This window comes from Marmota marmota, unplaced genomic scaffold (genome assembly GCF_001458135.2).
Source record: "Marmota marmota marmota unplaced genomic scaffold, marMar, whole genome shotgun sequence".
NCBI classification, from domain to species: domain Eukaryota; kingdom Metazoa; phylum Chordata; class Mammalia; order Rodentia; family Sciuridae; genus Marmota; species Marmota marmota.
In genome coordinates, this window is record NW_025999853.1 from 40591705 (window position 1) to 40616794 (window position 25090).

Genomic DNA, 25090 nt, shown 5'->3' on the forward strand with positions numbered 1-25090 from the left:
GATTAAATGGTGTTTTGTACTGAGTGGTTCTGTAGCTCATCGATTAGAATTCTGAACGTATGTGTACGGTGGTCTGAGTTAGCATTTCCCTCACTAATGTACCTTGCCAGCAAAGCAATTTTTTTTTCACCTTTATACTGGGCCCCATCATGGTGGCCAGCATGAAGAAGATATACAGTAACTTTTACCCAAGAATAAATAACCAACAGGTAACTGCATCAGAACCTTAACCCAAGACTTCTGATGCCTTAGACACCTGGCAACTTTGCTATTTTATTTCCCACATTTAATTTTTCCATTTATGTCTTGCTGCCCTTGCCATCCATGTTATTTGGTTCAGTTATTCTAGTGGGTGGTGGCATTGGTCATCCAATTGTGTGTTTTTTAGTGACCCATAATATACATTACTTGGAAAAGTGATGGAGTTTATCTATTTTATTGTATCAGAAATAATAATTATATTGACACTTTTCTCTCTTTTTATATAATTTTACTACATTTTAAATTTCTATAGGATATCTTCAAGTGTTGTGAGTACAATTTTATTTGAATGAATAGACTGTCACAGAACTGAGGAGGCTTTTTTGAGGTAGTTTGTTTTTAAGGCATGCATTCTTACTGCGGAAAACTTAACTCCCATGCCAAAAAAAAAAAATGCAAGTTACCGCAATATCAGGAAAAACAGCAAGAAGATCTGTGTGGAGGTGGTTATAGTACAGATCCCTGCTGAAGTTGAGATTGCTAGGTGTGTTACCCCTGTGTAACACAGAAACTTTTAAAACGAGACACATCCCTTCCTCTAGAGTTACATTACATCTTCGGCAGGCTATAATTATGTGTGTGAGACCAGAATCTACTCTCAGAATGAGTACGCATTTGCTACTTCCTTTATTTACCCAGCCACACCCAAGAGAATTCTTCTAGTTTCAGCACCTTGTTCTTTGCCTTTTTGTGTGTTCCTCTTGCTGCCTGTAAAGAGTGAAAAACTAGATGGGTTGTATGTTCCCTGGCAGTTGGAAAACAACAGAGTCCTTATGAATCATCTTGTCAGGAGCACCAGGAATACATCTGAGGTGTGCTCATGGCACCTCCCTTTCCCTTTTTCCCTCCACAGACAACATTCAAGAAATGTGTTATTTGGAGGAAGTTCTTCTTAAAGTGGCAAAGCTTTGTCTTTGATTTTTAAGGTCATTTGTTAATGTCATCCTTTGTGGAAAAGCTTTTGAAACTGTGGATTATAAAGGAAGGCCACTAGAAAGGAAACCCCCACCCCCAAACTTATTTATTCAGTGAAAATTTATTAAACATTGGCTGTATGCTAGGTGCTGTTCTAGGCTATAAGCAAAACAGGAAAAAAAAAAATCTTCCCCTGATTAAAATAAGAACAAAAATCTATCAGGAGAAAGAAGCAGACAATAAACAAATAAATTGTTAAAATGTGTGATATATGGTGTTTAGTGACATGGAAAAAATAAAGCAGAAAATGATGATGGGTTGGATGCAGAAGAAAATACTGGGAATAACTCACTTCAACTAACCCTTTTTCAGAAATCTCACTTGGTCTGACCTGGTTCCTGGGTACTCAGCACCACTCCTTACAATTAGACATTTTAACTAGTTGTGTTTCTTGCCTTCTCATGAGCACATAAGCCCACCATGGCATTCTGGGAGTGTGGGAAATACATGTTTTTGTAAGCCAGCTTTTGTATATGCTCTTATGATGAGTCTTTTTAAAAATTCTATTTTAAAAATTATAGATGTTATTCCTATTGGGTTTCCCACTTCTTTTCTTTAGGCTTCAAATTATGTACTTATCTTTCAAGCGTTCTGCAAATTGTTGGTCACAAGTATCTAAGATAATTCAGATTATAATTTTGCCCTTAATCTATGAGATTATTTATATGAAAGTACCCTTTAGTTTAGCCTAGAGGGAGCTGGGGAATAAAACAAAATTTGGCACTACAAAAGGTAAAGAGTAATGCTTCCCTCAAAGAGCTACTCATATATCCCTAAAGGTTAAAACGAATGTTGGCCAATGATTAAGGGGGGACATATCCCCTTGAGGGGCTAGTGTACCAGAGCTTAGAGAAAAGCCATCCATAAGCAAAGCAATCAATTGATTCAGAAAGCTCCTGGGAGCAATGTCCATGCAAGAATCACCTAGGATACTGGCAATCAGAGTGGGCATGTCTCAAGAGGGGTGTCACTGGTGAGCTTGAAAGGGGTGGACTGTTGAGGAGGAGGGCGATGTCACTGAAGCATTCTGTGGAGAAAATGGGGAGCTCCATTTGGCCCAGATCTAGTTTGAGATGGTCGTAACAGGTGCCCACATGTCCTGGAATCAAGGATCAGGAATGGTGATTTCAGAGTAAGAGAGAAAATTTGGGTTGATGATCAAGATGTAGAAATCAAAGCAGATAGGTAGCTGGTGGAGCCTGGTCAAGAGGCTGTGATAGAACTTAGGGGAATTCCATTGTTTGGGGCCAGGAAAACAAAGAGGCCTGAGAGGAAGTTCTGGGAGTTGAAGAGATCACTTCTTGCCATTGTGAGCTCAAAGACTTCATGAAAAAGGAATCATTTTGGTTGTTAATTCCAACACCCACTTCCTTGTGATTTCTCTGACCAAAATAATCAATGCTGATCACATGGAGCCAATATAAAGAAGAGAGTAGACTCTGTAACCAAGCCAGATGGTAAAATTGCATTTCCTATGAAATATATAGAGATTAATAAAGGTTTTTACTACTCTGTGCCTAGAACACAAGTAAATTCAGTCACTGAAACAACCCTGGAAATGATTTTCACCATTTTACAAATGAAGAACAAAGAGCTTAAAAAACACTTGCCCAGGGTTACACAGCCATTTAATGGAAACAGCAGGATTCAAAGTCATGCATCTGAATCTCAAGCCTGTACTTTTGGCCAATTGCCATCCTCTCTTCACCTTGCACCCCATAAATAGTTAGATCTAACTGGGCTTTTGGGGGATGATTTTTTTTTAGTAAGTCTCCTCTTGTACTGCAGTTCTCCATTTCTATGTTTTCTATTCTTAAACATTTCCCACCACAGACTCTTACTTCCTGTAGCTTTCTTGGCTTCCTCATGTTAAGTGGAGGCAAGCTTCTTTCCTTGGCACCATGAAGGGCATTAGAGCTCCCACTACATAAGCAAATAACACAGGGATTGTGCATTATACCCGCTCTTGTCTATCACCACACACCAGAGGCTCAGAGCCACTAAGTGCTTTTTAATCACCCCAGATCTGCAAGAGTATGTCCTAATAACATTTACCAAAGGGCATCGTTGCTTCTACAAAAAATGTTTTCTTAGGTAGTATTTGTTTTAAAAAGAAATGTCTAATAAATCCTATCTTGAGCAATTATACCATATCTTCACATCCTGAGAACTCTGTTGGCAGATTGGATCTTGCTTTTTTGTGATGACCCTCTGCTACAGGAGAATTCTCTTTGTAACCCATGTCTTGACTGTTCTAAATGCCTACTCTTACATTTACACACTCCGTGAATTAAGTAGCAGACAATGCTCAACATAATTATAATATGTTTGAGGTTCACAGTTGCATCCTCTTTAAAAAGGAACATAAAAACAGCTGATTTTAGCTAAATATGAGATTACCCATAAGGAGCTGGAAAGATGTTAGTATGGGGACCACTTTTTTAGACTGCAAATATATTATGTTGGGCTGGGGTTGTAGTTCAGTGGTAGAGCACTTGCCAAGCATATGTGAGGCATTGGGGTTCGATCCTCAGCACCACATAAGAAAATAAATCAAAAAAATAATGTCCATCTACAAAAAAAAATCCCCTGAATATTCAAGGAATACCTAACAATTATTAATTATTGAGTAAAAAAAATCAGTGTATTAAGTACTAGCCAATTCAGGATGTCCTGTGCTGTTTAAATAATGACCTAAGCACGTTAAGCATTTTGAAGAAATTACATTCAAAGAAAACAAAAATATGTGAGCCAATGAGATCTATCAAGTGTGTTTTGTAACAGATTCATGAAATTAGTTGAAATGATGAAGAAAGTGCAAAATATTGTAAAATACTATAATCACATTGATTCTAATGATATCAAACAATTAGTGGGGTTTTTATTTGTAGAGTTAATTCCATGGATTTTTTTTTTTTTTTATGAATCCTCGGGTGGAGGTATATTGAAGAAAAATTGTGGCTTATAATGATTCCTCCTGTGAATCAGAATACTCTGTAGACAATTTATTTTGGTGGTGGAAATATTACAAAGAAGAATGAATATAATGGAAGCTATTCAAGGACTCAAGAAAAAATTAGCTGTGGGGGGTGTGGGTGTGGGCATGCACGCCCACTCACTGATGGCTGTGGACCACTTTCTCTCAAGGCAAGGCATTCTTAAAATCAATCTGAAGGTTTGGTTTTGGTTGTTTTGTTGTGATTCTTGTCCATGCCCCTCCCCACAATCCTACGATGAAATTAGTCCCATATGTCCATGGAGGTGATAGTCAAAATGTCTTATTAAAACAGGCCTGACAAAGACCAGAAGAAGGGACAGCTGTTGTAAACACTACTCTGTTAGTGGAAAGGGAGCAGTGAGAAGGCAAAGATTAGAAAGAACATTCAGCCAGGGGTGAGAAGCTCTGGTTCTTGTTCTTTGCTATTTAGTAACTGAGTAACCCTGATGAAAAGCTCTCTGAGAACCAATTTCCTTATTTGGAACAACAACAACAACAAAAAAAAAATAACAAAGTTCCTCTATTGATACAATATATGTGAAAGTGCTTTGTAATCTGTTCAATTCTATATAAACAAAGTACACTTTTGTTATATCTTAGAAAAGCCTTTATTTTAAAGAAAGTCTGAAATCAGTAATTATTTTATGGGGTTAATTTGCCTCAAATCCAGCAAGTCCATGTCCTCATATATTAAGGGGTTTTGTTTGTTTTTAAACAACGGAAAACCTCTTGAATTAGCTCACTCACTCTTCTTCAAGGTTAGGTTGAAACTTAAGTGTGTGTGTGTGTGTGTGTATGCGCGCGTGTATATTTTACCTGATTTACATTTCCCTAGCCCCTGTTTGAAGATCCCCAAAGGACATGTTGTTAGTTTGAGCTATCTAGAAAGCTGAGTCAACATAATTGACATGAGTTGAATACAGGGTCCAAAGACATGTGCTCATATTAATCAAGTAGCCAGAAATGTAGGTCACTCTGTCCAGAAGGGGCTCATGTTAGGAGACTAAGGTATAGTTCCACCAGCTGCCTTGGCCACTTGAGACTTTTGGCCACAGGTCAGTATTGTGAGATAAGAAGAACCTTACTTTCTGAGGCAAAGCTTATATTAGGCAGAAAACAAAGAGTTTAGGACAAGAAGGCTGACCTGGGAATGGCTCCCAGGGAAATCTCTGAGCACAAAGGAGGTCAAAATGGAAAGAGGTGGGAAAGCTGAAAGATTCTTTTAGTTCCTGAAAAGGGGTTCTTTCAGGAGGATTTTCTCTAGAGCCCAGCCTGAGCTAGATAATAGAATGTATAGGGACTGGCTTCACCACATCCAAAGGAGGGGAAAAATTCCTTAGTTTGGACCCTCAGGAACCTTTCAAAGCACTTTAGGATGGATTATTTCTCTTACAGAAAAATAGGACATTTTAATAGTTCTAAGATCTTTCCTGGGACCAGGGGACAGAGTTTAAAAAAAAAAGGGGGGGGGGAATATTTGATCATTTTAGCCTTGAGGAAGAAGCAAATTAGATCTGAGTCTGCATAATAGCAGAGGGGCAAGATTTTGCTGTATGATTTTGAGTTTTATTTGAATAGACATTAATAAAAATGGACCAGAGTGGTGATGTTCCATGGGCAAGATTTTACTAATACTATTTGACAGCTGCACATTCCAAGTGTCTGGATTTTAGGAAAGGTGGTAGATTTGGGGAAGAATCTTAAAAAGATCTAACTATAAATATTTATCTCACTTTCGTGAATAACTCAATTCTCTAGCACTAAGTTATATTGTTATTTAGAGCAAAAATATATTAAAAATATTATACATATACAGGAATGTGTGTGTATATATATAATATTTCTCGAGCTGGCCTAAAAGATATGGAAATTAAATCAATTGAAATTTTTTAAAAATTCACATTAGTGGAAGTTATTATAAAAATTTGGCGTGCATAGCTACCCATTTTGTACTGTCTTTTTAGTGGTGGCTGATTGTTTCAAATAGACTATACTTGGTAAGGGAATTGTGTTCTTTACAAAACACCTTTGAAGTAGATGCTTATTATATTCAGCTATTTTTCACATAAAAATATTTTTTTCTATTGGGCTCAAAATAGAAAGCATCTACATTTCAGAATCAGTGGATTGAAATTATTCAAGTTAATATTGAATTTATGAATGGAGAGGAGAAAGCTCTATTACTAAATTTGGAATATTGGAAACTATTTTAGAATCCCCTGCTTAAAAGGTTTTTTTTATAGCCTGAAGAGGAGAGAATAAAACTGTATGAATAATTCATACAGTCCTAGAAATATTAATCAAATAGTTTAGACAGTGATCTATCTTTTCATTTTGACTAATTGACTGATTTGTGTTTTAAGTTCCTGGCCAAGTGTCTGATTTTTTTTTCACCCAGAATGTTTGTGTTAACTCCTCTGGGAGATTTCTAGATTTTGATTAAAATTCCATAGCAAATGTCAGTTTGTATTGACTACATCATGAGTAGGCTGGAGCTGGCAGATGAAGAAATGCACTCCGCCTTCTTGTCACTTTGTGAATGGATTGTGAAGGGTTTGTTAATTTGCTCTTCACTCCACTAGAGCAGATACTCAGGAATATCTGCTATGCAGCAAGACCATTTTATTAGCATAATCAGAAGGATGGTTTGGGGGAGGGCTGTTTGGGAAATACGATAATAAGGTACATTAAAAATAGAAATACTTGGCCTTGTTTGCTTTTATGCGTGGTATCTTTAGAAACAGTCTTGACTGTTGCTTTCCAGCCAACTCCTTTTTTGGGAAGGGTGATTAAAGGGGCTGGGGCTCCATCTGCCTGCTGATCCACCCAGCCTGAACCTTCCCTTTGGGAGTCTTGCATTCCATCTGTAAACCTACACTGCCCTGACCCCTATAGGTTTGTAAAGTGACGAATAGATCTTCCTGAATATCAAAGGGCTGCTTCTCCTCTATAAGCAAAAAATGTGGTTGCCTTTTGAATCCCAAAGATAAACTGCCTCCCTCCCTCCTTTGCCTTCCTTTTGTTGTTGTTGTTGTTTAAATAACATAGTACATGATGCTTGTGTTTCTTCCTAAAGTAAAAGTGCAAGCATTCCACTTGCATATCCTATTAAATGAGATCCATAAAGGTTACTAACTTAATGCTGAGAAGAAAGGGGGTGGTGGTGGCCAAATTGGCTGGAGTCCATAGCCCCGTGGCTGAAACAGTGCTTAGTGTGAGATTTATGGAGTGGCTCCTCACCCAGCCGTGTCCCTGCTTTACACAATTTGGTGCTTTGTTGCTATCGAAACAGCCTTACTTTCTAAGCCATTGTGATTGTGCAGGGGGAGGAGGCTGGCGGGCAGGGGTGGTAGTAGTAGTGAATGACACAGCTTTGCCAGATGACATGTAGCGGACCTCTGCATCAGCCAAGAGGAATTAAGCTTTGTCACTCCCCACTGGGACTACCTTTCTCCTGGTATGTGCGCAAAGAATTCATATGCTGCTGCCGCCGCAGCCACCAGAGCAGAGCCCTGAGTACACTTTGCCAGAGAAAGCAGCGAGCAAGAATGATAGCTGTCTCTTTTAAATGCCGTTGTCAAATTCTGAGGCGACTTACTAAAGGTATGGTGCTTTCCTTCTCATTCAGTCCACAAGTCTGTTGCAGTAGCCTATAAACACAGTTTAATGGTTTTTACTTTCAAATATGCTTGCTTTTACAATTTATTGCCAGGCAACAAAGAACTCAGAGAAATATGTATAGATGCATATATACAGGTAGGCACGGCTTTGCTTTCTGTCCATACATCCCGGCTAGGTTCATGCTGAAATGAGGAAACTGTGTGTGTGTGTGTGTGTGTGTGTGTGTGTGTGTGTGTGTTATGATTTCATTCCTTGCTGAAGAGAAAATTGTGTTTGGGTCCAGTGCTGAAGTTATTATGAGAAAAACGTCATTTTTGCATGCTGATTAACTGGTCAAGAGGAGTCAAGTGTGTGTTACTGTCCTTGCTATGATGCATGTATTAAATGCAGCTGGCAGCTCCAGGACTCACACAGCTGGCGAATTTACAGAATAATTGTTTCTTCTATTAATTTTCAACATCTCATGAGCTTTTTCCTAGGACAGCTTTAATTTTTTTTCTGTGTTAGAATTACATGTTCAAAAATGAAGGTAATTCAAAAATGTTTTGGTCCTGTGTGACATTTAAGGAAGTTTATTTGAAAGTAAAAAATCATTGCTCTGCATCTTAACATCAAGAATCATTGGCTTGAGATGGTCTCTCTTAGAACTCTAAAATATTAATTAAATCTCTCCATAATGTATAAAATATGCTTTTCTTTGAAATCAAGTCTAGCTGTGCCATCTCATTGACTTTGTTTGCTATCTATTGCAAAGTTCGTGGATGGCTGCTTTAAAAGCCCTTTCCTATGCACATAGAACTATGCAAGTTCCCTTGCCTTATTTCCCTTAGAATCTTCTTTAGATAAAATTTATTATTGAAAAAGAAACTTCACTTTGAGTAAAAGTATAGCTGCAAAAGCCTTTCTCTTCTAGCCTGTAACAGAGTACTGTCAAGTAATTAATGGATGTAATTATGCTTTAGAAGCTCTGAACCTATAAATATGTTAATGGATGCTATTTCTATCAGTTTAGCTTGACATATCCAAGTTCTTTGAGCACCAGCAGTGCAGCTAAAAATGCAATTAATATTTTATTTGGCAGAAGAAGGAGCACAAAGCAAATAGTAAGAAATAGATCTGGAGTCAATAACAGGAAAGAGAATAAATACTATAGCCCAACTTACGGAATGCATTTGCAAGTTCTGTGGATGGCAGAGTGAGTTCTTTCAAAGGTACTTTGGAGAAAATGTAGGAAAGACTGTTCATTTTAAATTAGGCTCTTAGCATGGGGCTATACATTCTGTATTGACTGTATTCTATGCAATTGATACAAATATACAATTTCTTTTTATTATTCATAATCAATAAACTATCCTAAGAGTTTTGAAGACAGATCTCTGATTCTAAAAAGTTCTTAGCTCATTTTAGCATCTGTTTATCTTGATGTTGAATTGATGGTCTTCTTACTTTATAATTATGAAATGATATTTTCTATTCTTGTGCATTCTAAATTCTTTTCTTTTTATTTTTTCTGTAACAGGGATTGAACCCAGGGTCACTTAATCACTGAGCCACATCCCAGCCCTTTCTTATTTTTATTTTTTTAAACTTTGAGACAGGGTCTAAGTTGCTCAGGGCCTTGCTAAATTGCTGAGGCTGGCTTTGAACTTGCAATTTTCCTGCCTCAGCCTCCGTAATCTTTTATAAGTCTTACTAGGAAGAGAGTGAACCCAACAATTTTTAGTTCATATAAATATTTTTAAGTTTTTACAGTTTCCCGAGTCTTACAGAAGCATTGATCTGCTGCATCCAAAGAAGATTTAATTGTTTACTTACCTAGTTACTAAACATCTAGAAAAGGGCAGAAAGTATTCATAATTTCTTTATAGTTGCTACTTCACAATTCTTTCCAAAATTTGGTATTTAGCTTAAGATTTCCAATTCACAATTAATTTAAAATCCATCTGGTATCAATTTGCCATAATTGCGTTCCTCTTTGTATCTGACTAATGTTCAGAGTTTTTCAATAACATGCCAGAGTAATGTAATGTGTTACCTTGCCATTCCAAGTACAGTCTTGTCAAAGTTCCAGTCCACCTGTTGTTACTTCCAGCTACCTGTTGTTTCAAAGTGCCTTCATGGAGTTCCAGAATCCCACTCCTACCATTATGGTGGGTTCTTAACACTATAGTAAATACAATCAAGAAATGCTTATCATTATAATCTTAAATTTCCCTTCTTCCGTGTTTTGGGGTGGGGATGATATGAACTTAGAAGAAGTTTCTTTCTTTCCTGCCCCATTCTCCCTACCCATCATTGAGGGCTGCACCTCATTCTCACTCTCAGATATTTAGCACAGTGCCCTTCACAGACGAGGCACTTAGAAACTGTTAAAATAAATTGAATATATGTCTAGATTAAAGTAGTAGGAATTTGAATTTTCTGGGAGTTCATGGGGAGTGGTTCAAGAGTTTTAATAGAACCCTTGTGGCTAAACCTTACCTAGATCATAGAGGGTTAAAAAAAATTGGCTTCATGTCTTCAAAACTGCCTTGCTATATTCATGGTTGTGGTCACCCATAAGGAGAAGCAGTATGGCAATTACAATATCTTTTTGAATTCTCTTAAGAAGGAAAGGATGCAATCAAAGGGAAATATTTTCTTACAAATACCCACATTCTTGATATTTTACTTGTTTTTTTTTTTACACTCTTCCTATATTTCTCTGTTATCCATGTAACAAATACCTATTCAATACCCATTATGTGCCAGGCACTGATATGTTTCTTCTAGAATCCTAGGTGGGGGCATTTAATAGGTCTATCAAGCATTTTTATCAATATATTGTTGAACAATAATTTCTTCTTTATTTGAGGTGAAATTTTAAGAGGTGGATAAAATCTGTATTTTCTAGACAAATCTTTGGATGGCCCTGCATGGATTGCATGTCCTATAGTATTATGCAGAACATATTTCAGGTGAACTTTTAGCATTTCTCAGACTTGGGACTTGAATCTTTTTCTTATTAAGGTTTCAAGCATCAGATTGAGTTGTTTTGCCTTTTCAGTCCCCCACCAATGGAGAACAGGAAGAATAATTATGACAGGAACATTGAGTCACTGAAAGACCACCACTCTCCAAAGTATTCTTTTATACCCCATACTTAAAAACAGACAGGAGAGGGCTGGGGATGTGGCTCAAGCGGTAGCGCGCTCGCCTGGCATGAGTGCGGCCCGGGTTCGATCCTCAGCACCACATACAAACAAAGATGCTGTGTCCGCCGAAAACTAAAAACTAAATACTAAAAAATTCTCTCTCTCTCTCTCTCTTAAAAAAAAAAAAAAGAAACAGACAGGAGATGCCGTCTTCCTCCAGCACCCTCTCCACTCCACTCCCTCCAGAATTGGACCTCACCTTGTCTACTGATTCCTTCACCTTGGAGCCAAATCCCAAAATAACATTTTCTCAGCTTTCCAGCCACGTCTGACAAAAAAGATTTTCTTGAACAAGTCAAGCCAGGGTTCTTGGCGCTTACCTGCACACCTGCTGACCTCAGAGAGCCCTGCATTCTCAGCCAGGGGCTTCTGTACCTCAGGAGAAGTGATTATGCTCTCAGAGAAGGGAATATTCCATCATGGCTCCTGCAGGCTTTGTTCCTGCTCTCTTGGAATGATTGTGTCATTACTTTTCCTTGAGATACATTGGCCTTGTATGCAAGGAATCCTTTTCTGGTGTGCTGTCTGGTCTGGCTCTCTCTCAGGCACTATGTTTTCAGTTCAGAGATATGAACTTTTTATGCTCTGCTGGCCATGGCATTTCCCATTCACATGCTTTGTTCTACCAAGGTCAACGTCAGCCAATTAATATTTACTGACATTCCACAGGGAGCATGGCTCTGGTCACCTTTTATTTATTAATGCCACCCATGTACCTACCTTCTCCCTACTGGCTTCGAAACTCAAGTCCCAAATCTCTGCTTTTGCTTTAGCATAGATATCAAAAATTTTCCTTACAGCTAGCTTATGTATCATTTTCAACTTCCTCTCTGTCCCCAGATAACTACATGGCCTGGAATAGAATTAACTATCCCACCTCTTTCCCATTGACTTTCTCCTGCAGTCCTGCTGACCTTCATCCCAGTGGGGCATCTGAGTGAGATGTCTGTGGCTGCATCCAGCTGCTTCCTGCTGTGTATTCGACTTTCTTTCCCAATCCCTCTTTCTTTCCCCTAGTTTCTGCTCCCAGCCTCAACATCCTTTCTTTATTTCTGTGCCTGGGCATACAGAGGTGTTGCTTTATCCAGTGGCACTGAGCAAAATCAAAAATCTGTGTGTTGAGGTCACACCCACATTCTTACACTTACCCCACATGGAATCATCATCACACTTGAAAAGGAAGACGAAACATTAATATAGGACTTGTCTCTAGAAGAAACAAACTCAACCATCTTAGCCTGCCAGCAACCTTATTCTTAATTCTCTCCAACAAGAAGAGTCTCACAGTATGTCTGGTTATCTTTCAAAGGATTATTCCAGTGACCTCTGAGTTCCCTTAAACTCTGAGATTCTTTGACACTCATCCAATGTTTAAAAGTTCTGCTGCTCAGAAATTCACTTTCTATATGTAATCTCAATTAAAACAGCAATACATTTATTTATGTACTTAGTCAATGGAAGAGGAAAAAATATTTCCTCTCTCTTCCTGTCTGCAAAATATTTTAATCCAAGCAACTCTGCATCAGTCATTTGAGTTCAGTGTCAATGTTTTGAACATGATTGCTCCCTTTTTGATAGCCTTAAATTTTCTGCTCAAGTCCCCCTGCCCTTTCCCATCTGTCTGTGTCTAGTCTCAGAGCTCCTTCAGCACTCTCCTCTAATGGCTCCTCATCCGCTCTGTGATATGATTCGGAATTGATTATCATCTGGGTGGAGAATGCTGTCTCTCTGCTGGATCTCATTTCTCCTGTCTCCCCATCCTCATCCCTTCTGCTAACCCTCACTGGCCTCCTCTGTCAGATCCTGCCATCTGGAACAGCTTGACTGTATCTCTCCACCTCATTAACTTTCCATCCCTTTTCAAATCTCACCTGAAAACATATCCTTTCTCCTTTACTCTACCCTTAATTTCAGACCATCAAAGCTAGTTTATTGAACTGATTTATCATTCCAGCCTACAAACTTTTAAAAATAACATGCACTTTAAAAATGCTTCACAAAATAAGGTTGTCTTATTTTGTTGAACTGTGATCTATTGCTAGGTCATGGGGCATATTTCTCTCACAAATAGAGAGACTCCACTTGAATAAAAGAATTCTGCAAGGGGTTGGGGGGTGCTGTTCTCACACAAGTGCTGGGGACAGTATTGGCTGTGCATGATGAATTTCTTGCTGTGCTTCTAGACCAGGGCTTTGAGGGGGTTTAGATTGAACTGTGGCCTGGATCACTTTACTCTCTGGTGGCCTGAAGCTTTTCCTTTCTAAAACTGATTAGGCTAATCATAGTGGCATGTTTATTTCTCCTCTGTTTTCTGAATGGGAATTGCATGGTAGAGATGTATTTCCTTCTTCCAGGAGGTGCCCCTCCTTCTGAGGAAATATTTGGCAATACCTTATATAACCTCATAGGAAGAAAAGCAAGTTCACTCCCTCCTGGTATGATTGTGAATGACCATGAAGAGAAAGCTGATTCATTATGAGAAGAAGGAAGGTTAATTTAGGATAGGTATTCTAATTTATTCACTTGTATACATCAAGAAAATATGTAGGAGGAGATATAAAAAATAATGATAGCTCACATTTATTGAGCACTTATTATGTGTCAGGAACTACTCTAAATACTTTACATGTACTAGTTCCTTTAATTCTCACAGCAATACTATTGGTACTATCTCCATAACACAGATGAACAAAGCAAAAGTTCAGAGAAGTGGGGCATTTCTAAGATTGTGAGATTAGAAGAGAGGTGGAGCTAAGACTCAACATTTCGTTTTTGCCACCACTTTTTCTACATGAGAAGGAAAGGGAAACCATCGACCTACCAGGTAGACTACTAAAGAGAAATCAGCCAAGGTAGTGTTTTCCAAAACCCTCAGCATTCCTCATGATGATAAGGGGACAGAGTAGAGTTGGAAATGAGATGTGTGAATTTTTACATGTGTGCAAAACCAAACAAAAGAAAAACCTACTGATCCTACTCTCTGAATCTCAGTTTCTTCATCTGGAAATTAAAAATCACATGGGAAAACTGTTTTTCATGGCTTTATGCATATATTAACTTTAACAAAATGATTTCAACTTTCGATGGCAGTTGATCTTTTTGAAGCTTTTATCTTAGCAAATTCACTTTGTTTTTGACAAATATGTTTTGTTAATTTCACACCATTTGAAAGAAAGAATGCTTTCTTCTGAAAAAAAATGGCATTCTGTAATTTTCTAGAAATAGAAGGAAAACAGTCAATGTTTGGATTCTTTCTTTTTTCTTTTTCTCATTTTTATTTAATCTCTTAGCAGTACTTTGCCATATTTATGAGAATTATATGTCAAACTTGAAATTAATATTCTACACTTTATTAAATCAACAGAAAATAATATTGGCTAAAGTTTTTGTAATTACACTATTAAAATGGTTTCAACATCACATATATCTATAAGAAAAACGTCTTACCCTAATGTTTATTATATGTAGCTTCTTAAAGAATGTTACTTTTCAAATTGCAAAGAGAAACTTTGATCTTGCCTTTACAAAAGGCAATACAACAAAATTATCTCAGAAGTCTCAGCCAATATATTAGTCAGGTTTTGCATTGCTGTGACCAAAAGACCTGACAAGAACAACTTAGAGGACCAAAAGTTTATTTTGGTTCGTGATTTCAGAAGTTCAATCCATGATCAGCCAACACCTTAGCTCTGGGCCCAGGGTGCAACAGAAGGTCATGGTGAAGGAGTGCTGCTCAATTTATGACAGCTAGGAAGCAGAAAGAGCTGGAGTACAAGGAGCCAGGGATAATAGAATCCCTAGGGGCATTAGATCCATGTGCTTTTTATAAGAGTTGAAAACGTGCTGTATATGTATTTTCATTTTCAAGCCTCCTGATACATATTTCCCAAGAAATGTGTTTTGGATACATTTCCCAAACATTTTATTCAGGACTTTTTTAAGCAACCAAGATGGCAAAGAGGAAATCAGTGAGAGATGCAGTGTTTGGATACCCTAATCTCCTCTGGGACCTACTTCCTCCTGTCATACCCTAGTTGCCTGTAGTTACCACCCATTAATCCATTAAAATCATTAGTCCATCAAAAGGATAAATGCACAGAATAGATCGCAACTCTCATAATCTAACCATTTCACCTGTGAACATTCCTGCATTGTCCCACACATGTGTTTTGGAGGACATCTCATATCCAAATCATAACAGTCAGTGATGAGCACCTACATTCTAGCAGACTTTCTTGGGTTATTAGAAAATGGGGGGAAAGCTTATTATTAATAATTCAAATTAGGTTATTAACTAGCTGAATATATGAAGAAGAATACAATAAGTAAAATTTGTACTAAGGAAATTTCTACTTCATTTCCAAAACAAAGGTGAATTAGAAGAAAAGGTAAAACGATGTCAGTAAAGATAGGTTAATAATAATGAAAATTAATGGAGGGAAACAAGTTGATTCCTTGTGCTTTTTGTCTTTGTTTTGTTTCATGGTGCTTGGGATCAAATCCATGTGCTTTTTAAAAGAGTTGAAAACATGCTATATATGTAGTACGTATTTTCACTGTACATTTTCTAATACTCTACCCATTTGTGCATGTTAGCACACACTTGCCGTACGATGTTACTGTCTCTATACTAATACCATTATGTGAATTACTATATTGTACATCTCTAGTTTGTTTTCAGATTTTTCAGTTTAGTATATGATAGTGTTGTCATTAAAGAATTTCTTTTTTTTGCTTTAAAGCACTGCCTTTGTGTATTTTCATTTTCAAGTCTCCTGATACATAATTCCCAAGAAATGTGTTTTGGATACATATCCCAAACATTTTATTCAGGACTTTTTTAAGCAACCAAGGTGGCAAAGAGGAAATCAGTGAGAGATGCAGTGTTTGGATACCCTAATCTCCAAAAGCAATGTGAGAATGAGAGAGAAAGAGAGGAGAGAAACAGTCATTTGGTTTTGTAAGAGGGTTATTGACAACCTTTGAGAGAACAGTGTCAGCAGAGTAGTCATTTCCAGAGTCAGATTGTAAGAACTTTAGGCATACTTTAGGCCAAGTGAGGACAATCCACTCTCCCAGGAAAGCTGACAATGAAGAGGAGACTACAGATGGACCATGCCCTGGGCGGGTGGTTAGGGGGATGGAAGGCAGGGCCACAGGGAGTAAGGGATCTATTTGGGTAAGGAGCCAGTTAAGAAGCAAAATTTCAAGATGCATACTAGAGGAGGGATAATTCTTTTAACACAATACATCAGGGTGGGGGTGGGGGAAAACCAGGATGCAGATGAAGCCAGCTGAGGCAAGCGAGAGGAACACTCCTATGTTAGAGACAAAGATCCTCAGGTAGACATTAAGGAAATTAACCTAACTTGACTTTCTCAGTAAATTTGAAGGAGACTAACATTTCGTATTTTTTTATTCAGGAGTTTCTAAATTTTGCTCTGCATTGAAATCACCTGGGGAGCTTAAAAAGATAATAATGCCTGGGTCCACCTCCAGATATTAGGATTTAATTGGGTGGAATGGTGTGGACTGTTGTAGAATTCTAACAAATTCCCCAGGCAATTCTACTCTGTCTACTGTGCAGAGTTGAAGAGTCACTGACCTAACTATTTATGCAGTTGCAAAAAGACACCTTTATAAGACAGAGAGCCTTTGGAATCAGAGGCATTTCAGCAAGAGGCAAGCCCAGGGATTTTATTCAGCCACTGGGAAGGAAAAGCAGAGCAGATGCAAGGGCTGGAGGGGCTGGAACCTGCCTGTGACTGTGATGGCAGAGACCAAGTTCAAATGGGGCCAAAAGCTAGAGAGATCACGTCTGAGTGTCATCACTTGGTTAGGCTATCCTCAGAGAGCTCCCAGCTCTCTTAGACTTCCTCATTTATGCTAACTAATGCATTTCTTCTGTACCTAAGCTAATTAGAGCCAGCTCTAGTGTCATTTGTTATCAAATGAGGCCTGGTGTGGGTTATAGCACATTTATGTGTATACGTTTTGATAAGAGTGTTTAAGATCTAGTTTTTAAATGGCGATTAGCAAACATTTGTCAAGTGCACTCCAGAATCACTTATATTCCGCCGGGCACAGTGTGAACAGGAGCACATCCTCAACAGGTCTTGGTCCCCCAGCTCTGTGTTAGGAGGTCACTGGTGCTTCGGGCATTCCCACTGGGTCACTGAGTTTTCTGGTCCGCTGGCCAAGTCATCAGAACTTGGCAGTCCACATCAGCATGAACTAGAAGAAATGGCCAGAGAGGAAGGAAAAGAAAGATTTTGTTTTCATGTGATTTTTCTGTCCTTCCTGTTTAGGGAGCAAAGGACTGATTCCCTTCCCCCTATGCAGAATGCTGTTGTTTAACATGAGAATAATTGAAAAGCAGGGTGACCAGTTGCCCTGCTTTGGTGTGTGGAGAACACTGTTTCCTTGGGCATCATCAGGTCTTCTCTTTACTTGCTCTCTCGTCCTGTAATCTTTCTTCTTGTAATTTTAAATGGCATTGACCTACTTATGGCTAAAGATTTCATCCTCATTTGTACCCTGCAGGAAGTCTGTCACTGTCAACTGTAGTTAGGGGTAGATTCATCCTGGAGCCAGCTAGTATGGAGCCAATGGCTGACTTTTTAAGAATTTTGTAAGCTAGTTGTTAAGCACAGCTGTTAGTAAAAATTTTATAAATTTATGACTTAATAAATTATATTAAAAACAAAAGTAATAAATATCTTCAATACCTTACTTCCTAATTATTACTTCATTACATTTTATTAATTATGCTCCTAAAGTCATCTGCATCTGTGTGGTAAAAGTACTGTGTGGTGGCATGCTGCTGCCTATCTCCTACCTTCTTCACATTTAATGACATAAGTTGATAACCTGAAATTGGCTAGGGTAGGAGTATTTATACTAGGGAAATTGGCAGATATTATGAATCAGTACTCCCCTTAACTCCTCAGAAAACCAGTTGTTCAACATTTAGCAAAATATCAATGAATAGATAATATTGTTCTGAGTAATTGGATGGTAATTAGATGCTTATCCTTATACAACCACCAGATTATGAATTTCTTGAAGCTAGCATTCATGTTTTACCTATCATTTATGTCACCAGCAAAGTATTTGGTGAAAAAAAAAAAAAACCAGTAAATATCTATTGAATGGGTAGTGTTCACTTCTAAAGGTCTCCTGAATTAACCACAATTACACATTTAAGACTGAGCATGCCTCAGGAAATGCCCTTCCTTTTCACCTGAGTCTTTGATTTTTGAAAATATTCTTTCAGGTTTTCCTCACACACAATGAAGTAAGCTCCAGGGATGTTCTGAGGAGCTTGAACATTCTCTAACACCTGCTAATTTCCCAATTTCCCTTTAACTAGAGGGGTGTTCCCTTGCCCTCCTCCTGTCCCTCCTCCTCTCCAAACCTGCTCAGGGCAGTCTGGAGGAAGGTACTGGCAGGAGGCCAGGAGCAGCACGGGGGAGCTGTAGGCTGAAGGACAAACTATTGTTAAATTCTGCACGACACAATTCCCCCTTGAATTTAATCTGGGGAATATTTAGGGCCCCACAGAGTTTCTGATTGAATTGAATCTTTCCTATTCTATCAAGCTAAGGTGACTTCATAGGGATCAAAAATGAATTTCATTTACTGCCTTTGTTTTCTAAATGGTTCGTTGATAAATTTGGTTCATAAACTATGAAGATTCAGCAATGAAACCTGAGAAGACAATTTCTAAGAGTGATTAATTCCTAATAGTATTTTATATAGATGCTATTTTTTTTTGTTTGTTTTAAACCTATGCTTCCAAAATGCCTAAACCTATATAGAGATTAGCAGCTCAAGACACACTGACCACACACCTTTGCTTCAGTTACCTTCCAAATAGCAGTATGAAAATTAAAAGGGCAGTTTTAAAATGGGACACAGGGCTGTGGCTGTGGCTCAGTAGTAGAGCACTTTGCTTGCAAGTGTGAGGCACTGGGTTTGATCCTCAGCACCACGCAAAAATAAATAAATAAATTGGGACACAGATTGAATTCTAATAAATGTTGATGTTCTACTGTGAAGATTGATTAGAACCTGGTTGTGTTATTATACCATAGTTTGACATAGCTACCATTTGAAGAAATTGGACAAAGGGTGCATGTTATCTCTCTGTACTCTTTCTTATGGTTACATGTGAATTCACAATTTTCTTAAAATAAAAAATAACATAAAATAAAAAAAATATAAAAATGGGACACAGAGGGTTCTGGGGCTGTAGCTCAGTGATAGAGCGCCTGCCTTGCACATGTGAGGAACTGGGTTTAATCCTTAGCACTACATAAAAATAAATAAAGATATTGTGTCCATTTACAACTAAATTTTTTTTAATGGGCCACATAAATATCAAGAAACCAGGGATTTTCACAAACTTGGGAAGACGGAAAATAGAAAAACCAAAGTCAACGTTACAGTCCAGAGCAAATACCAAAAAAGTGAAAGCGGGGTGGGGTGTCACACTTCCTGACAGTGGTGCCACAGAGAGGCTGCCAAGTTGTGCTGCTTTGGGGAGGTCAGGCAGGAGAAGAAGATAAAGAACAGGTGAATTTTTGAAGGAAAGAGCAGATGGAAAATTCAATACCACTCCTCCATCATCTCCCATTATAGTGGAATTCCATAATTGAAATCAGAAAGCCAGTGTTTAAGGAAATTCATGAATCTGCAGGGATGGTGACCCCCAGGGGAAAGCCCTCCCCATTTTTGGCAAGGAGCTTGTGAGGCATAAGCAAGTGAGTAGCTGCCATGCCACCTGAGGCCTTCCTGGTGTGCCTGCCAGTACTATGCCTGCCGCTCTGGGTTAAGGCTGGTTAGGAGAGTCATGCAGCCTGCACTAGCTACTCTAGGCTGCCTGGCTCTTTACTATAAATATAAATCCATAACCAGGTCACTGATGTTTGAACAAACAACTACCATGCAGAAAACAGAGGCAATTTAGAAACATTAAGAAACACTTTTAAAAATTCTAATCAGTGCCCTTAGAAGCATTTAAGAAAGTATTACCTCCACAAAGCAAGACCAGCTATAATGATCAGGGACAAAAGAGAAACATACAGAATTTTTTGAATATAAAAATATGACTAATAAAATAAATATTCATTAAAAGAACCAGCTGAGAAAGTAAAGGCAGATATTTGAAAAAATTAAGTACATAGAAGATCAATTGGAATGAAATTATAAGCTAAAAGATACTGATAAAATAGGGGAAAGAAGAAGAGAGAACTTATAATAGAAATGATTGCTATATAAAGTCCTGTGATTAAAACATGTTTTCAGATTGAATGGCCCTTTGAACCCTAAGCATGATGACTGAAAAGAGACCTGAACAAATTCCCCTGAAATTCCAGGACATCAAAAAAAGATGGAAGATCCGAGGAGATTTTCAAGACAAACAAAAATAGGTTTCCTACAAAGGAATTAGAATCCAACTTTGTATCAGACTTTTATCAACACTAGATCCTAGGAAAATGTTTTTGAGGCTTTTAAAGTTCTGAGAAGAAAAGTTTTGAAGCCTAGAATTATTGACCAAGGATGACATTTTTAGACATGCAGTGAATCAGAAAGTTTATATCAAACCCACACTTTCAGAAAAAATTACTGGAGAATATAGTTAAATTTCAGGAAAGAAGAAAGAATGAAAGTCAAGAATAGTGGATCTGCTAATAATGGGTGGGCATGCCTGTAATCCCAGGAACTAGGGAGGCCGAGGCAGGAGAATCACGAGTTCCAGGACAGCCTCAACAACTTAGTGAGATCCTGTTTTAAATTAAAAAATAAAAAGGACTGGGGGTATAGCTAAGTGGTAAAATGCCCCTGGGCTCAATCCCCAGTACCAAAAAAAAAAAGTAGTGGTTCTAATTTAAGAATGATATAACAAGAATGACTGTTATGTTGTAAGAGAGCAGTTAGTCTAAATTAGAACATATCATCATCACTTCACTGCCCTTTGGCTAACAACAAATGTAGACTATATCATCAGAGTCAGAGACCCTGAATAACATCTTCCAAAAAATATGAATTTCTTATAGCAATTAATAAGTAATAGTTAATCAATTGTTGTTATTATATATATATATATATATATATATATATATATATATATATATATTATTACTAATATATATTTTCATTAATGGATAATAATTATGAAATGAATATAAAAATTATTATTTTGTTCGCAAGGAAAAGAAAGGCAATTAGAAACTCCAAGTAGTATGAAAGTTAGATAAGTAAATGAAAATCCAGATATGAAGCAATATGATATGTGTCATGTTTTTAAATAATTGGCAAATGAACTTAACCTTTATACTTGGAAAATTCTCTATTGAGTGGCATAGATTTAGTAACATAGAATTGTAACTCCTGCCTTTAGGGATCTCATAATATGATTTGATCCTATAATGAATAATATTCATATAATTGTGGTTTTGTAATTGCAATTCTTTGTATTTTATAGTTTACACAAAGAAAGCACAAAACAAATATAATTAGAAATATAATGCAAATGTTATAAACTCTTGAAAAATAAAGATAATTATGTACTTGTTAATCTTAGAGTTATGGAGGAAACACAAATGGGGGAAGTCTGTAAGGCTGCTACTTTCCTCAACTTACGTAGAATATATTATAAAGTTGACATATGAAGAATATACGGTCAACAAAAAGACCGACTGTATGAAAAAATGGCCTAGATATGAAGTTATGGGAAGTTTCATAGGGGAATATAGTTTGTTACTACTACAGTTTGGGAAAGCTGTTATATAGTATCTACTGAAGCAGAACCCGTACATATCCTATGATTTAGCAGTTCCACTCCTGGTTTCGTACCCAACAGGACTCAAAAGATTTGTCAAGAGTGATCCTAGCAGCACTATTCATCCTAGCCAAAGACATAAACAACCCAAATGTCCCTTACTAGTAAAATGGATAAATGAATGCTTTACAGTACTTAATGTCATACTGTATGGAATTTTTTTAATAGCACCTTGCTACATGAGCAAAAAGGGATGACACAAAAGCATAATATTTTGTCAAGGAAGTTAAACACAAAAATATGCATGATTTAATTCCTGAAAAAAGTTCAAAACCATGCAAAATTATTTCACAAGAATAAAAGACAGAAGAGTCGCTAACTCCAGCGGTGAGTCAGAAAGAAGATACAGGATGCTGGCATTGGTCTATTTCTTAGATCAGTATGTCCGCTGGGTAAAGATTCTTCCAGTTTTTCACACTCAGTTGGTGCTTTCTATGTACGTGTTATATTTTAAGAAAAAAATATTTTTTAAGACCTAAAATTCAAAAAATAACCTTTAATGGTTCTTTAAATTTTACAAACATAACAGAAGAGTTAGTAACTAGCAGAACTGAGGAGCGAGGAAAGGAGGGTTATGTAAATTAAGCCAATTTCTCTTTCACAGGCCATTGACAAATAACTGTTTAAAATACTAAGTAAAGAAATGTTAACATTTATTTTAGCATTTTCATAACTTTGGGAACTGACACGGTAAAAGAAAATTCTATTAAAGAATGGGAGTGAGGAGAAGAAAGAAGGGAAGAAAGAATTTTTACTTTCGTCTTTTACTTTTCTGAACTATCAACATTAAAAAGAGGCAAAATTATTAAAAGTAATATTAATATTACTACTAATAATAGCTACCATTCATTTCATGCTTGCATTATTGAGATACTAAATTGGATATTCTATGCAACTTATCTCAATTAAATCTTCACACCTCATATTCTTTACCACATTTATTAATATGAAACTTATTAACCCAGTTTTAATGAAAAGGAAGCTAAACATCAAGACAGACTACGAGGATACAAATGACATAAAACTTTAAATTAGGAAGAAAAAAATTTCAACAACTTAGACTATGTTTCTCATTATATTAGACACACTAGAATTGGGGTTCCCTAGCATTCAAGGAGTGTTGGGTGAGGAACTCTTATTGTAATAAATCTTATTGTCCATTAAAAAGCCTGGCAAGATCATTAGTACCTGGCAATAAATTCTAAAAGAAATGCTGAGTAAAAGCATTTATCTAATGTATATTGGATATCTAATGATATGGCTAAAAGATAATAAAGTTATTTTTAAACTTTTTCTCTTGTTGACTCACTCTCAAAGCCAAGGGCATGCATGATATTATATCATCATGCAGGGAAGTGATTTCTTCAGATAGTAGAGTCTGAGCATTCTAATTGCTGGAGCTCTTGCTTACTGTTGCCCAATTCTGTTGTTCAGAAAATTAAAATTCTGCTAGATATTAATCATTACTTCATGGAAAATGGGCTTAAGTTTAATTATCTTGGAAAATGCAACACAGTGTAATCTTCCCTTTGTAGATTCAAAATTATATTAGCATATTAAAGACCCTTAGAAGTCCAGTGGGAAATAAAGCTAATTAGTTTTGTTTAACCCAGTATTTCCCAATTTATTTGGCAGTTGGACTTCTTTTCCAGTAACATTAACACTGCAGAAACAGATTCAGAGACACGGTAGTTTACCTCCATACATACTGGAGCACCTTGTATTGAGGTTCCGGGCTTTAGTATATCTTCAGAGAGTAATTTCCATATACTAGTCATTTCAAATGCACTCTTGACAAGTGCTAAAAGGTGGGGAAATCACAGTTGAATTTTGAGAATTGACCTTAGTGCCAGTGTTCTCTAATATTGCTTATAAAATTAGACCCATATGCATTGGAGTTGAGAAGTATAGAAGGCAAAGTTTACACTCATACAAAAATTTAAGAATTTGACAAATTCTTTCCTGGTCAGAGTCTTTCCACTCGCACCCTTACAGAAATAAACTGCAGGAATGTTTACAGCTGAATTAGACTCTTTCCCTGCCAAACCCTCTCTCCCCCACCTCATGCCACCCATCCCAACACCTCCCAGTGCAGAGCTGGCTGCATTTTCAATCTATGAAATCAGTTCGAGTCAGTTGCATCAAACCATTTGTTTCTTTGTCATGATGCATGAAAGAGATGACTTGAATTCAAAAACTTTAAAAGGGAGCTATCATTAATTGACTGCCCAGAATGATCAAAGAGCTAGATGAGCCTCATATACTATCTAGTTTTGCATAAACCATTTTTGAGGAGCCAGGCAAAGTATGTTCTTAAGTTCTGTACCTTTTCTATATAGTTAAAAGAATAAACTTGGATGGGGAAGGTGTTCAATTTTTCACTTACATATTAAGGAATGTTTACCAAGTATAAATACTTTCTCAGTAGTAAATCTTGTGCAGAGTTCTTTAGGACAATAATTAATCAATACATCCTGATAATAAAACACTTGCATTAAAGATGATAGTCATCTTTCAATTTGGCAGAGCCTGTGGGCATAATTCCAATTGATCTCAAAACACTATCAAGTTGTCTTGATAAAGGTTAACAAGAAAGGGGCCGCCACACCATTTAGAATTAGAATTTGATCTGTCAAACAAGCATTCTTATCCGCGCTGATTCTGACAGCAGTAGTATGGTGCACCCTTTGAAAAAGCATTAATAGCCTGGGCTTTAATCCAAGATTGTACAGCTTGACTCATAGATAGTTCCTGTTTATGGAATCAAAGGCAAAAAAGATCAATGAACATGACAATAAGTCTAACCTCGCCTCAGTATGATAAGGAAGAGTAGAGCCATAATCAACTGAAGCTCCTTAATGCACCATATGAGATGGAGTGATTTGGGCTTACCATTTTTTTGTTGTTGTTGTGTTTTAATAAAGGATAGAATCTCACTATCTGGTAGAACAAGGAATTTTATAAGATGTTTTTCAACATTTTAGTAAGTAATAGAAAAATTTAAGGCATTACTTACCAAATCCTGAAAGAGTACAGGCCTATAAACCACAAAAATGTGAAAAAAGCCTCATACAATCATTCTCTCAATTATCTGAAGATATGTAAGCTTCTACACTTCTCCCAGGAGAAGTTATAACAGGGCACAAGAATTTTGACACATAAATCAGAAGTCTTTGGAAGGAGTTTATTAGAACT

General features: G+C 37.2%; 1 protein-coding gene and 1 long non-coding RNA gene across 22 annotated transcripts in view; one reads left to right on the top strand and one right to left on the bottom strand.

Moving 5' to 3' along the window:
- LOC125617496 overlaps positions 1-11901 on the bottom strand; it is a 75293-nt gene extending 63392 nt beyond the window's left edge. For 6 of the 7 annotated variants that reach the window (XR_007348543.1, XR_007348542.1, XR_007348541.1 and 3 more), the window contains exons 1-2: positions 11370-11901; positions 9891-10019 (exon numbers count right to left, since the gene is read on the bottom strand). This is a non-coding gene — a long non-coding RNA (uncharacterized LOC125617496). The remainder of the gene's footprint in view (positions 1-9890; positions 10020-11369) is intronic. The other variant, XR_007348544.1, reaches the window with a different exon arrangement.
- Grip1 (glutamate receptor interacting protein 1) overlaps positions 1-25090 on the top strand; it is a 383234-nt gene that overhangs the window by 121483 nt on the left and 236661 nt on the right. For 7 of the 15 annotated variants that reach the window (XM_015483045.2, XM_048805476.1, XM_015483044.2 and 4 more), the window contains exon 1: positions 7588-7837. The exons of 6 other annotated variants lie outside the window; for them this stretch is intronic. In XM_015483045.2, coding sequence (XP_015338531.2) covers positions 7597-7837 — 241 coding nt within the window. In that variant the 5' untranslated portion in view covers positions 7588-7596. Of the gene's footprint in view, positions 1-7545; positions 7838-25090 lie in introns of those variants that run through there. 2 more of the 15 variants (XM_015483046.2, XM_048805481.1) reach the window with 2 other exon arrangements.